Consider the following 14,580-nt stretch of genomic DNA (forward strand, 5'->3'; position numbering starts at 1 on the left):
GTTGGTCGCTGGAGAGCGGTCTGTGTGATAGCTCTCCAGCGATCAAACAGCGACGCTGCAGCGATCGGCATCGTTGTCGCTATCGCTGCAGCGTCGCTTAATGTGAAGGTACCTTCACTTTATATTTTAATCTTGTAATCAGGCCCTTTAAACCAAAAACTATGCAAATTGTAGCACACGTCTCAGCTACCTTTGTCCAAACAAACATTGCATAGGCAGAATCAACTGCTCCCCTTTGTCTCTGGCTTCAGGCGTGATTTTCATTTTGCCCACACCTGTCACTTGCCACAGGTGAGCTTGAATGAGCACCACACGCTTGAAACAAAGCTGTTTACCCACAATTTTGGAAAAGCGCAAACAATTGGGGTTTTGTGTGCACTTTAGTCTTTGAAAACCCATCAGCATTTACTATCCTAAGTAACCCTGCACTTGCACCTTATCATCGTTACTATGTACCTTTATACACACACTTGCCACATTATTTCCTGTGGATACTAATTAGCTACTATTGGTGCCATGTATGTAATTATTTATTTATATTGTAGACCTATGTATTATCATGTGGCACCTGAATGTATCGTAAAAATACTTTTCCGTCTCCTGGAGTAGTGCCCTTCTGTATGGTATCCCCCTCCCTCACCAGATGGTGTATTATATCTTTAATAAATATATCATTATTTAACTTGGGCATGGATTCGGTTCCTTTTGTTCTCTTGTTTTGCTTATAAAATTTCCGAGTTGTCCACTACTCAGTCCACGTTGGTATACGTAGTAGCTTTAATTGAGAAAAAGTTGTTTTGCATATAATTTTCGATTGATTAATTTTATTTTGTACGTATACCCTGCCTTGAGCTTTATCTTAACAAAGGAAATAAAGGGGTGTACAGCAAAATAAAGAAAACTCCCCCCATGAAATAAGATACTAGATAAATAAGATACTAGATATACAAATGAAGACTAGTGGAAATGTGAACAGAGTCCATGACAAGACAGGGCAGAAAATACAAAAGGGACACAGAAGCCGCTCTTCACACCCACCTGGTCTTTCTTTTCAAGAGACAGCGCATACTCCTCCGCCATCTTGGCCCGGGTCGCCTGATACGACTCATTTTGGTCCTGAAACTTCCTCATTGATGCTGGGACAGAAGCAGCGAGTCACTAAGCAGACCATCTCCATCACACAGACCGCCAATAGGTCGGTGTACAGATTAGTAGGTGAAACACAAAGTGCTCAAACTCTCAGGGCCATAAGAATAGGACATTAATATCAGTTAGGAGGACATTTTTAATACACAGGTAAATTCATTAATGATTGTGTGATTTTGTTGTATTTGACGCCTCATGCAAGGTAAAAATCAATGGTAAAACATTAGTGGTTAAACGTGTTTTCAAGGTTTACAGAGAAAGTGATCAAACCAGATTATATCACAAATGGCCGCTATGAAGAGCGTCGGCCTTCTGACAAGTGCACTTAGCCTTCAATATCAAAGAGGTTCCCTGGTGGAAAGAAAATACATGGTTAATTGCTGGAGATCTGACACGGACCCCACTGATCGGTGGAATGGGGCTGCATTCACATCCCTATGGGGGGGCTGCACTCAGTCCCAGGCGGGGGGCCGCACTCAGTCCCAGGCGGGGGGCCGCACTCAGTCCCCGGCGGGGGGCCGCACTCAGTCCCCGGCGGGGGGCCGCACTCAGTCCCCGGCGGGGGGCCGCACTCAGTCCCCGGCGGGGGGCCGCACTCAGTCCCCGGCGGGGGGCCGCACTCAGTCCCCGGCGGGGGGCCGCACTCAGTCCCCGGCGGGGGGCCGCACTCAGTCCCCGGCGGGGGGCCGCACTCAGTCCCCGGCGGGGGGCCGCACTCAGTCCCCGGCGGGGGGCCGCACTCAGTCCCCGGCGGGGGGCCGCACTCAGTCCCCGGCGGGGGGCCGCACTCAGTCCCCGGCGGGGGGCCGCACTCAGTCCCAGGCGGGGGGCTGCACTCAGTCCCAGGCAGGGGGCTGCACTCAGACCTGCTCATCAGTGGTCAGACCTCCACCAATCAGTAAATATATCCATATAATGTGTAAGGTTGTGTCCTGACTCTCCTGCACTGGTAGGTGTCAGTGACAAGGAAGATCGGCCATGCTGAATTTCAACATGCCCAATCCTTTTGTTCTAGACTCTTTTTATTGCTGTCTGACAGCGGCTTACTTCCCCTCCCATGTGATAGCATATGCACGCTTGGCATAATGGAGCATGCATGTGCAATAGGGGAGGTTAGGAGGCGTATGGCCAGCCGAACCATGGTGGAGACAGAAATGCCAGTGCGAAAGGCGCCTCCACTAAACATGCGATAAAACCAGAGGACACAAGCGGCTCATAATGAAAATAACGAGGTTATTGGATTGCATGATAAATGCATATAAGAAGAATCGTTATTAGCAATCTGAAGGATTAGTGCGCGGTGATAATTAATAAGCTTAAAGGTTTGTACAGGATTAAAAAAAACATTCCCCCCGAGAAACAGCAGCACTTCTGCCTCTGGGTCTTGTCTGAAATTGCGGCTCTGTCCATCTACTTAAAGGGATATTCCAGTTTTCAATCAGTAAAACCTCCCCCAAAGACAGACAATAAAGGATTTCTACACAAAGTACCAGCCGTGTGCAACAGACAGGGTTATGTCTGTACCTGGACATAAAAGAGCATTTTTTTATTTTCCGAGCATGCACGGTCAAAAGGCAAGATTGTGTAGAAGCCCTTTAAGAAAAACTGCAAAAAAAAAAAAAAACAGACAACCTGAAGGATGGCGGTCAGAGACAGGACAGGGAGAAGGGACGACGTGACTCTATAGATACGTACAATCCTGGTGCGTTTCTAAAGCAAGCTCAAGCTTTTCTTTGGTCTTCTGTAGGTTTCGGAGCTGTTCTGCGTAATCTTTGTAGGTGAAGTAGACATACAGGATGGAAGGACGAGGAGTGGGAAAAGGCGAGACAGGACAGAAAGGGAGAGGGGTAACAAAGGAAAAAATAAAATAAAAAAAAACATGAGTGGGAGAAGGGCAGGAATAGTCACACGTCTAAAATCAATGTACTACTGGGAGGCGCTAACAGGAGCGGACACTTATGGGGAAACCATCAGCGACCATGCTGAGGACAGCAAGGAGATCTGGACACACAATGACGCCACGTTCACACGGTCAGTATTTTATATCCGTATTTGTAAGTCAAATCCAGGAGAGGGACAATCAGAGGAAAAGTCTAATAGAGACACGTCACCACTTCTGTATTTATCACCCTCTCCTGACCAAGTACTGAGCGTGTGAACGTGGCCTTACAGGAACACACATGGTCACAGTTCACACAACCAATAACCAATCATTAATGGGATTAGACATGTCGTGGCATCACCCCCTCGCCGTGCTCCCGTCCCGTCCATTTTGGCACTGCTGGTGTAAACTCTGATCTGCGCCAACATTTTGCAACTTCTTAAAACTTTTATTACTTGGAGTTAAATCTTTGATGACTTCTGGGGTAACTTTACACCATTTGCTACTGGGGTCACTTTGGACTACAATTTTTGGAGCAATTTTGCCACTTGGGTCACATTCATCGAAAGGGTCTAAAACACATAACAGATAGGTTCTCAGTGCATGAAGTTGGTTTTAAACACAAATTAAGCCAGGATTGGTGCTTCTAGCTCGTTTCATAGGCCCCAAATATGCGTATTAAAGCTTAGCGGTCTCGCCCACGTGCTGGCTTCAAAGTCTGAACTGGACATCATGGAGTTCGGCTATCTTGACCTGTGGAATATCGTCCAACTAGGCACACAAAAACGTCAAGCCACCAAAATGTTCTTAAGAAGTCTGCAGAACAAAACATCGACTAATGCAAAAAGAGACACTGGGACCCCTGCATGGCATAGTCATCGTCCAAGTGTCTGAGTGGGTCAATATAGTACAGGGCAAGACTCATTCATTCCATACCCAAGATGGTTCTTATAAAAAGTGGATGGATCAAAGAATTCGATTCACCGGAAATGAGATATTATAAGGTGGATACCTGATAGTTTGGCTTCCAATCTGCGGATATGCTCATTCCTCCTGGAAATTTGGGAAGGCAAATCGTCTCGGGAGCTGCTGCCATCCGAGGCCTGCGAGAAGAATCACGTGATAACCTGAGCATATGGTACAATAGGGAGATCTCAGCTGTCGGGAACATTCAGAGCTAATATCACCTGTCACTCACAAAGTCATCTCCGGAGTCCGCCCCGACAGACGTGATCGACTCTCTGCTGATAGAGCGCGGGATGCGAGCGGCGCCCCCGGGCCGCGGAGCGATGGCCGCCTCTTCCGCAAGTTTTTTCTTCAGCTTGGTGAACATTGCACCCCTCCCACTGCTTCCCAGCCCAAAGAGGGACGAGTGTCAGAGTCGAAGGGGTGCTCAGGCCGTGCCGGGGATGAGCTCCACCAAGCAGCGCCGGGCTTCAGATCGCAGAATCCACACTCGCTTCCATCCTGCGAGAACGCAGAAAGCAAAAGTCACCGCACGAAAAGCAGCCGCAGCTTTAGAGCTCTGCTAAAGCATTAAATGCACAAAAATAATACAAAAAAAAAAAACGAGTGAATGAGTGACTTAGGGAGATATAGAGGGGCTGACATTGGCAGATTTCTGCCCATAACGATGGCCGACTGTCGCTCGCTTGCGCCGACAGGTTCCCCGTACAGTTGGCGGCTTACACGCGAAGAATCACTGGTGACAACATGGATTTTTCTGGCTGCTTATAATACAGATGAACGTTGGCTTTATGGTCAGAAACAATCATTCTTACGCGCGCTTTTTACCCCTCTACATTGCAATGGGTAAAATCTGCTGTGAAAATCCACATAAAGAAGTGACCTGCTGGGACTTACAGGGGATCTCTCATCAGAATTCACAATATAAACTGCATATATTACTAAACAGATCTCCCGGACCTGATGAGACTCGTGTACTTACTTTGAAAATCATTGATTTGGTTAAAAAAAAAAAAAAAAAAAAAAGTTGATTTTCCTGGTACAGTAATACGCTGCCAACTTTCTTTGTGCAAAATCCACACAGAAAATCTACATTATGGGGAAGATTAAAAGGGGTTTTAATATTTTCTTTTGTCCTTCAAGAGCGCATTGTTCGCAGCCTCCTGCTTGCTGGGGGGGGGGGGGGGGGGGGGGGGAGAGCGCTCCTGATGATCAACAGTTTGACCAATTTTTTCCCGTCCCAACTGTTGATCTGAAATGTGCGCCCTCTGAAAGCTGCAAATAGAGGCGGCTTGCCCTTTTTTTTTTTTTTTTTTAAATCAAGGTCCCCTGGGAGCAGTTAATTATAAATATTGAGCTTTACTCACCCTCCCCAGGTCCAGTGCAGAGTCTATCACGCCAACAGCGTTGCAACCAATCACTGAGCTAGAACATTAAAACCACTGGCGTATTATGTAGGTTCCTCTAGTGCCACCAAAGCAGCTTTGCCTCATCAGGGCGTGCATCAGACCCGGCTGCTGTCCTCCAACACTCCGAGGTCCATTCTGATTCCCCCTGCTCATTGCAGTAGCTGAGTGGTGGACATGGACCAGAGCGGGACCAGGGATCCAAGGACGAAAGCACCTTGGACCAGTGCAGACACTATGACTTAACACATAGCGCTCTGTGTCCAGACATCTTTCTATCTTGGGCGGCATTCACACCATATTTCACATATGAAAAGCTCCCAACCTTGATGGACGCCTAACAGTAAGGAGACCCAACAATACACTGACATGCGTCAGCCAGGATGAAGACTTTTCTTTGCCAATAAAACATTTTAGAAACGTTTGACTTTCCCATAGGACAAAAAGAAGGTGTGAACAGAGCCTAAGGCCCCTTTCACTCATCAGTTTTTGCTATCAGTCTCAATCCGTTGAATTTTGAAAAAAACAAATCCGGCGGCATCAGTCTTTCTTCTCATAGACTAAGTTGTATTAGCGACGGATGGCCTCACGCTTCATCCGTCGAAAATTGTTTGTCCGGCGGCCAGAGACAACGGACAAAGTAACGTTTTTGTCTCCGTCGAAAAAACGGACAGCGACGGATCCGTCGTTTGCTAGAATGAAAGCCTATGGGCGACGGGCCCGTCAAATGACGGAATCCGGAGACGGATTCCGTTTTTTTTAACTGAGCATGCTCCGATTTTTTTAGGATCCTTTAGCCAGCCCCCCTAGTTGGATCCGTCGAAAAAACGGATCCATCGCATCAGTTTTTCACAATCTGTGACGGATCCGTCGAGCCAACGGATTGTGACTGACGGCAAAAAACTGATGTGTGAAAGGGGCCTAAGCCAGCATGGTCAGCAACTGTGCTCCAACAGGCGAGCCCTGACTAACCACACACATTAATAAACTTTAAGAATTTAATTAATAAGCCCATGATCCTGGTATAGTTTTTTTCTCCCAGGTTCTGGCTAGAATCAGCGCCCGTGGATCGGCAGGACCCCGTACATCGTCAGTAATCAACAGCCGCATGAGGGGAGACTCCCCTCATCGGACGGCGTCCCCGGCTCCTCGTGTCATTGACCGGGTCCTGCACAAAGTCATTGCTGTGGTGTGACATCGGCCAATGAAAATAAGAGGCATTGATGCTCATACCCTGACACAGGCATCTGGAGGGATCGTCCCACTTGCTCATACCCTGACATAGGCATCTGGAGGGATTGTCTCGCTCGCTCCTATCCTGACACAGGCATCTGCAGGGATCATCCCGCTTGCTCATATCCTGACATAGGCATCTGGAGGGATCGTCCCGCTCGCTCATACCCTGACACAGGCATCTGGAGGGATCATCCCGCTCGCTCATACCCTGACACAGGCATCTGGAGGGATCGTCCCGCTTGCTCATATCCTGACACAGGCATCTGGAGGGATCGTCCCGCTTGCTCATATCCTGACATAGGCATCTGGAGGGATCGTCCCGCTCGCTCATACCCTGACACAGGCATCTGGAGGGATCATCCCGCTCGCTCATACCCTGACACAGGCATCTGGAGGGATCATCCCGCTTGCTCATATCCTGACATAGGCATCTGGAGGGATCGTCCCGCTCGCTCATACCCTGACATAGGCATCTGGAGGGATCGTCCCGCTCGCTCATACCCTGACACAGGCATCTGGAGGGATCATCCCGCTCGCTCATACCCTGACACAGACATCTGGAGGGATTGTCCCGCTTGCTCATACCCGGACATAGGCATCTGGAGGGATCATCCCGCTCGCTCATATTCCCGCTTCCAATACACAAACCTGGAGAGCGGCCGCCCTGAGCAGCGGGATTAATGTTACAGCCCCTTCTATACGTGTAGTGGGGGCTGCACAGTGTGAACAGCCCTGTATAAGGAACACCCTTGTCAGGAATATCTGCTCCTGGGAGACATCACACACCACTTTCCCATAGTTGCAGGGCATATGCCGGAGCTCAGTGTGTCACCTCCAGGAGGCTGAGTGATCCCATAAGCACGGCCACCTCTAACTGCGCCCTCAGCCTCCCGCCATGACGTCACCTCGCCTACTTGCCGGTTTTCCGGTCTCGTCTCGCTCTTCTCTCCAGGGGTAGATGTGGCCAGTGACGTCACAGAAGCGCTCAGGTCAGGTGAGGCGCAGCCGGCTGATTGGCTCATTCAGAAGGAGGCGTGGAGGTTACGAGAGGCGAAAGGTTGCAATTTGATTGGCTGAAGCGTGAACCGTGACGTCAAGAGCGTCAGACATGCGCGGTCTGGAGACACCTCGCAAAGCATGATGGGAGATGTAGTAAAACGAGTCAGTTAATAGCTGCAAAATTATTAACCCATTCCTGAGTGGAGTAGTCTTTTAGATTTTTCTTTTCTCTTGACATTGACATGTTTATTAATTTCGTGGGAAGAGTTGTGTTTTCAATGACACTAAACATTTAACCCAAATAACAGGAAATAATAAAACCTAAAAGGGGGGGGGGGGGACAAACAATGCCACCATTGCTTTTGGGGTCTAATGACCTGCATGCGATTGTCCCAGACTGTACAGTGCCGCTACCATGGCAGCGATACAGATTTGTAACTTTTTTCTATGGTAAATAAATAAAAATTCTGTCATAAGAAAAAAATACATTTATTTTTCCCCATCAATATTGTTTTTATATTATTATTAATGGAGGAATGAGGTTTTTTTTTTTCCTGGTAAGAAATAATAATAAAAAAAAAATTAACAGAAAACAATGTCCTTGTTGCCCATAGCAACCATGTATGTCCTCGGCTGCGATATGTCGCCATGGAGTTTTTTTTTTTTCTTTTAGCCCTTAACCCCTTCACAATGAGGCCAATTTCCATTTCCCTCTTCTTCATCTTCTTAGGGACATAACTCTTATTTTTCTCTCCACAGACAGATGAGGCGTGTCTGGATGAGTTGTACTTGTGAATGACACCATTTCATTTACCATATAGTGCACTGGAAAATGGGGGAAAAAAAAATCCAAGTGGGTAGAAATTGTGACACCCCCCCCCCCCCCCCAATAATGGCCTCATCAGTACGATTACGGTGATATGAAATGGGTCCAGATTTATTATTTTAATAAAGAAGAAAAAAAAATCAACATAATTAAAAAATAAAGTTTGGGGGGGTCGAGTCGTTTTTTTGAATCACGTCACAATTTCATTATTTGGCCAATGACTTTTTTTTTTTGTGGGACGAGACGACATTTTTATATCATTTTGGGATTGATGTGACCTTTTGAACGCTTGTTACTGTTTTTTTTTTTTATAGTATTGCCGAGACCAAAAAAAAAAACAAACAAAAAAAGCACAAGATTGGGATTCTTGACATTTTTTCTGTTTATCGATTGGGCTAATCATTTTTATTTTTTCACAGATCTGCCTTCTCTGAACGGGACGATGCCCCGTGTGTATTTTTCAAATCTTTTAATAGAGGAAAACACAAGACGATTCAAACTTTTAGGTTTATTTTTTTCATAGTTTAAAACTTTTTTTTTTTTTGTACCTTTCACTGTTCTGGTTGATCCCCTTCGTCTGATCCCTACAGCGATGCAGCAGCATAAAGCAGAAATCAAGGTCGCCGCCAAATCCTGGCCACAGGCAGGGAATTAAGGGTGCTATGTAATGACAAGCACCGGGGTCTTCTACAGGGGTCAGCCAAAATGCGTTGTAACACCTACAAAAAGACGGCGCAGAATGACTGCTCAAACCAAGCACAGGTGTATCATGGCACGGACAATAACTGAAGAGGGACTGTCAGTACAGCATGGCGGAGCCAATCATTTATATACACCTTCCCTACCTACCTCTGTGGATTCCATTCATCACCACCCTTATGAAGCCAGAGCTGTCAAAGAAGAGCGAGGTGGAGACAGAGGGGAAAACCAGCAGGTGGAAAGCCGTGTATAAACTATTGGCCCCGCCGAGAAGCACCGAGCGGTGTTTAGTTTGGACAGTCATTCTGTGCTGACGGAGTCCCTTTAAGAGCACTTTCCCCCCTGCTCATTGATTAGGTAACTGTCACTCAGAATGCAGCAGCAGCCGGTAACTAAGCAACAGGCTGTATATTCAAGTCTCTTCATTCTTAAGAGAGGATTTTTTTCAAGAAGTAAATTGCAAAGTTGCTCATTTTTACAAGCACTATTGGAATTTTACCGATTTAAAAGTACACTTTACCATTCCCCCCCACTTACAAACCTTCCCCATTAAGATCATGTGAATGGGGTTCCTACAACCCCTCTATATCCTCAGACCCGAAGTACCTCTGAAAATGCATTTTATACATGTCCCTCGCTACATGTAAATTGCACAGTCCGGTCCTATGGGTGTCTCCATATTGCAATCATCGCCGCCCCAGTGCCTCGTAACGTCGCCATGATGATCTTTTAGATCGAAACGCCTAGCTATTAGCAGGTTTTTGTCGCTGTTCACATTCCCTTCTGTGCAGGGATGATTTTTAAGGATATGGATCAATAAAGGACTTTTAATTGGAAAGGAGCTGAAACAATCTTCACATTTCTTACGTCTTCAGCCTCGTAACGTCGCCTCTTTGGATGTTAGTGGATGATGTCTTCATGTACAGTACAGACCAAAAGTTTGGACACGCCTTCTCATTCAAAGATTTTCCTATATTTTCATGACTATGAAAATTGTAAATTCACACTGAAGGCATCAAAACTATAAATTAACACATGTGGAATTATATACTTAACAAAAAAGTGTGAAACAACTGAAATTGTCTTATATTCTAGGTTCTTCAAAGTAGCCACCTATTGCTTTGATGACTGTTGTGCACACTCTTGGCATTCTCTTGATGAGCTTCAAGAGGTAGTCACCGGGAATGGTCTTCCAACAACCTTGAAGGAGTTCCCAGAGATGCTTAGCACTTGTTGGCCCTTTTGCCTTCACTCTGCGGTCCAGCTCACCTCAAACCATCTCGATTGGGTTCAGGTCTGGTGACTGTAGAGGCCAGGTCATCTGGCGTAGCACCCCATCACTCTCCTTATTGGTCAAATAGCCCTTACACAGCCTGGAGGTGTGTTTGGGGTCATTGTCCGGTTGAAAATAAATGATGGTCCAACTAAACACAAAAAGGATGGAATAGCATGCCGCTGCAAGATGCTGTGGTAGCCATGCTGGTTCAGTATGCCTTCAATTTTGAATAAATCCCCAACAGTGTCACCAGCAAAGCACCCCCACACCTCCTCCTCCATGCTTCATGGTGAGAACCAGGCATGTAGAGGCCATCCGTTCACCTTTTCTGCGTCGCACAAAGACACGGTGGTCGGAACCAAAGATCTCAAATTTGGACTCATCAGACCAAAGCAGATTTCCACTGGTCTAATGTCAATTCTTTGTGTTCTTTAGCCCAAACAAGTCTCTTCTGCTTGTTGCCTGTCCTTAGCAGTGGTTTCCTAGCAGCTATTTTACCATGAAGGCCTGCTGCACAAAGTCTCCTCTTAACAGTTGTTGTAGATATGTGTCTGCTGCTAGAACTGTGCACCACTGACCTGGTCTCTAATCTGAGCTGCTGTTAACCTGCGATTTCTGAGGCTGGTGACTCGGATAAACTTATCCTCAGAAGCAGAGGTGACGCTTGGTGGCTACTTTGAAGAACCTAGAATATAAGACATAATTTCAGTTGTTTCACACTTTTTTGTTAAGTATATAATTCCACATGTGTTAATTCATGGTTTTGATGCCTTCAGTGTGAATGTACAATTTTCATAGTCATGAAAATACAGAAAAATCTTTGAATGAGAAGGTGTGTTCAAACTTTTGGTCTGTATTGTATGTCATGCACATGTAGAGACGTCATCCACTGGCATCTAGAGGGAAGAGGTGACCTTACAAGGGAACGGGGCGCCGCTGATTGCAATATAGAGACACACATAGGAAAGGACTGCGCAATTTACATGCAGCAAGAGACATGTATAAAATGCGTTTTTTGGAGGTATGCAAGGGCACCTGTGAAGATCTAAAGGGGTTTTGTAGGAACCCAATTCACATGATCTTAAAGAAAATGGGCAGAGCTTAAAAGCAAAAAAAAAAAAAAAAGTGAGAGAACCCCTTTATAAAACAATCTTTTCCAAATTTGTGTTTTGCAAACCTAGATAAAAAATAAAATCTAAATAAAATGTATACACTATATACACACACATTTGTATGTATATGCGATAGTGTATATATATTTTTATTATTTATATATATTTTATTTTAATATATAAATATAATATATAAAATTATATTTATATAAAATATAATACAATATATAAAATATATAAATTTTAAAATAAAAATAAAATAAATATATTTTATTATTTAGTAAACTAGCGGGCGCACCGACCCCGGGGGCTTTGTGGACACAAAAGCAGAGACAATATTACAATAAATTCCTACAGGTAAATTTATGGAAAAGAAAACAAAAATCTTTATTCTGAAGGAGAAAATGCTCATACACGTAACCACAGACATCAAGCAAATATATTCAAGTTTAAGAATCAACATTTTCAGGTTTTTATTAATTTTTTTTTCTTTTTCTTGCTGCTTTCAATTTCCAGATAGAAAGACATTTACAACATGAGGCGAGCAGCTAAGTGTGACACTATGTACAATAGCCGGGGAGCGATGGACGTCATACAATCTGTGCTGTCCTGTGGCACAATCACTACAGGACCAAGGACATAGAACGCTGTACACATAGCATGGAACAAACGGACAGGACGCTAGAGACAAACTCCCATTGACTGCAAAACAATGGAAAAACAACAACAACAATCCCAAGCTTTTTTGTCTTTCACAATGGCACAATGCTCGTCATTAATTCTACAGATTTGGCTAAACTGGTGTCCAGAACACGGGCACGGCGATCTACAGTAATTGACAGTCAGGCGACCAGTTATTGCAGGACGAGCCAACGCCGGGTGACTTTCTCCAGCACAGGCTTTTACTTGTGCCGAGACTGTTAATTATACGCTACATAAAAACACAAAATAAAATTATGAGGCTTTTGTCAAGGCTTTGCTTAAAAAGTTTATTTATTTATTTTTTTTAAAAAAAAAGCTAAAATGTCCAAGTGAGCCTGTCCTCGACCGTCACCGTACGCAGTCATTTTGGAGACCACCATTAAAAACGCAGACAGGAACGCATAAACGGAATTAAAATATTCCTTACTATGGAGAGGTCTAATTTAATAGTGCTAAGAATGAACATGACGCTTAAAAAGGGACTATCTGGTTTACAAAAACCCAATTTGCAATATTCTATTGGAGAATTTAAAGGGGGTCTCTTAGAGGGGATGTCCACCTTTGGGTACAACTTTTTTTTTTCTTACTTCGTTTTTGGCTAAAAATCAACTTTGTAAGTTGGTTTCATTAAAAATTTTGCACAGTTTGCCTTCTGTAGCCTGTGTTTTGCTGTTTTGTTGGCTGTAGAATGAGCCAACTGAGGATCCATAAGTGATCTTATTCTGGTAGCCCGATGGGAGAGTTCACTTTTTTTTGCTCAGTTGATTTATGACCAGTTTTTAGATGTTATTTGCTTCCCCGGATGTGATCTTTGAGCAGTGCAAAATTTAGGAAAAAGATGTTTTTATCCCTCATTACATAACTTTAAAAATAAATAGGAGGTGGACAACCCCTTAAAAATTAGGACTCTCCATTATTTATCAAAATCAGAGAGCAGCTGCAAGACCCTTCCATCTCTCTCTTTTGGAAAGACTCCCAAAGTCAATACATTACATATACACAATATTAAAGGGAACCTGTCACCCCCCCCCCAGTCATTTCAGACTAAAAGAGCCACCTTGTGCAGCAGTAATGCTGCATTCTGACAAGGTGGCTCTTTTAGTTCTGGGTGCGGTAACTGCCAAAATAATCAGTTTTATAATTTGTCTGAAATACCTGCTCCTCAGTCAAGTGGGCCGGCGTTTCCCCCCTGCTTCAGACAGCACACAGCCGTCACTCACATCTTCTTGGCGCCGCCTCCTCCTCACCGCTGTTTTCAAAAGTAAGCGGTGCCTGCGCTCTTATCCCCTGCCTGGTGCAGGCGCAGTGAGCACTGCCCGTCTTTCCTCATATGCAGTCTAGCTGACTGCGCGGCTGCCCTGCCTGTGATTCCCAGCCCCGCAGTGACTTATGATTTATTCATACTACGGGGCTGGGATTCACAAGCAGGGCGGCTGCGCAGGCGCAGTCAGCTGGACTGCATGAGGAAAGACGGCCAGCACTCACTGCGCCTGCACCAGGCAGGGGATAAGAGCGCAGGCTACTCTTGAAAACAGCGGTGAGGAGGAGGCGGCACCAAGAAGATGTGAGTGACGGCTGTGTGCTGTCTGAAGCAGGGGGGAAACGCCGGCCCACTTGACTGAGGAGCAAGTATTTCAGACAAATTATAAAACTGATTATTTCTCAAGTTACAGCACCCAGAACTAAAGGAGCCACCTTGTCAGAATGCAGCATTACTGCTGCACAAGGTGGCTCTTTTAGTTTGAAACGACTGGGTGGGGGTGGGGGGGGGGGTGTGACAGGTTCACTTTAATTTCAATGATCACCATGTAATGCCTCATCTCTCCTGCGGAGGCGCTGTGGGAATAATGAACATGTTCCTCCAATTCACAGCTAATCCGTTTGGGACATCTTGTGATCAGCTAATTATTAGGAGACCGCTGGGGATTGTAAAAAGCAGACAAGACCTTTAAAAAAAAAAAAGGGGTTTTCCACCATTAATGGCATTTGGATCACGGATATATAAAATCGATGACCCTATAGAAAAAATATACAGAAAAACACGCAATTCACAAAAATACACATCCTCTTATAGCAGTTTGTACGCCCTAACTTACTAACTTTTCCTAAGTATACACAATATACACTGTGCTAATGTTAAATCCCGACTCCTCCCATGACTAGAGCACGAAAGACTGAAAACTAAAAAAAAAGTAAAATAATAAAAGGCGCCTGATGAATAATTGTGTGCTTATCTGGGTTTTCAGAACTTGAAACTTGCATAGGACGCTTCGCTCGCACCGACTGGAAAATTGGGGTTCTAGCAGCGAGTCCTTTACAGAAATACAATG

General features: G+C 45.1%; 1 protein-coding gene across 10 annotated transcripts in view; it reads right to left on the reverse strand.

The window, feature by feature from the left end:
* The window catches only part of GOLGA1 (golgin A1), a 66,718-nt gene extending 59,064 nt beyond the window's left edge, over positions 1-7,654 (reverse strand). For 3 of the 10 annotated variants that reach the window (XR_013221131.1, XM_077283577.1, XM_077283571.1), the window contains exons 1-5: positions 7,542-7,648; positions 4,227-4,495; positions 4,041-4,131; positions 2,842-2,916; positions 1,039-1,136 (exon numbers count right to left, since the gene is read on the reverse strand). Coding sequence is in view for 9 of the 10 variants with exons in the window: in XM_077283577.1 (XP_077139692.1) it covers positions 1,039-1,136; positions 2,842-2,916; positions 4,041-4,131; positions 4,227-4,361 (399 nt within the window). In the remaining variant the exon portion in view is untranslated. Of the gene's footprint in view, positions 1-1,038; positions 1,137-2,841; positions 2,917-4,040; positions 4,132-4,226; positions 4,496-7,422 lie in introns of all 10 variants that reach the window. The other 7 variants (XM_077283580.1, XM_077283578.1, XM_077283574.1 and 4 more) reach the window with 6 other exon arrangements.
* Between the last annotated feature and the right edge of the window lie 6,926 nt (positions 7,655-14,580).

This window comes from Ranitomeya variabilis, chromosome 2 (assembly GCF_051348905.1).
Source record: "Ranitomeya variabilis isolate aRanVar5 chromosome 2, aRanVar5.hap1, whole genome shotgun sequence".
Lineage (NCBI taxonomy): Eukaryota > Metazoa > Chordata > Amphibia > Anura > Dendrobatidae > Ranitomeya > Ranitomeya variabilis.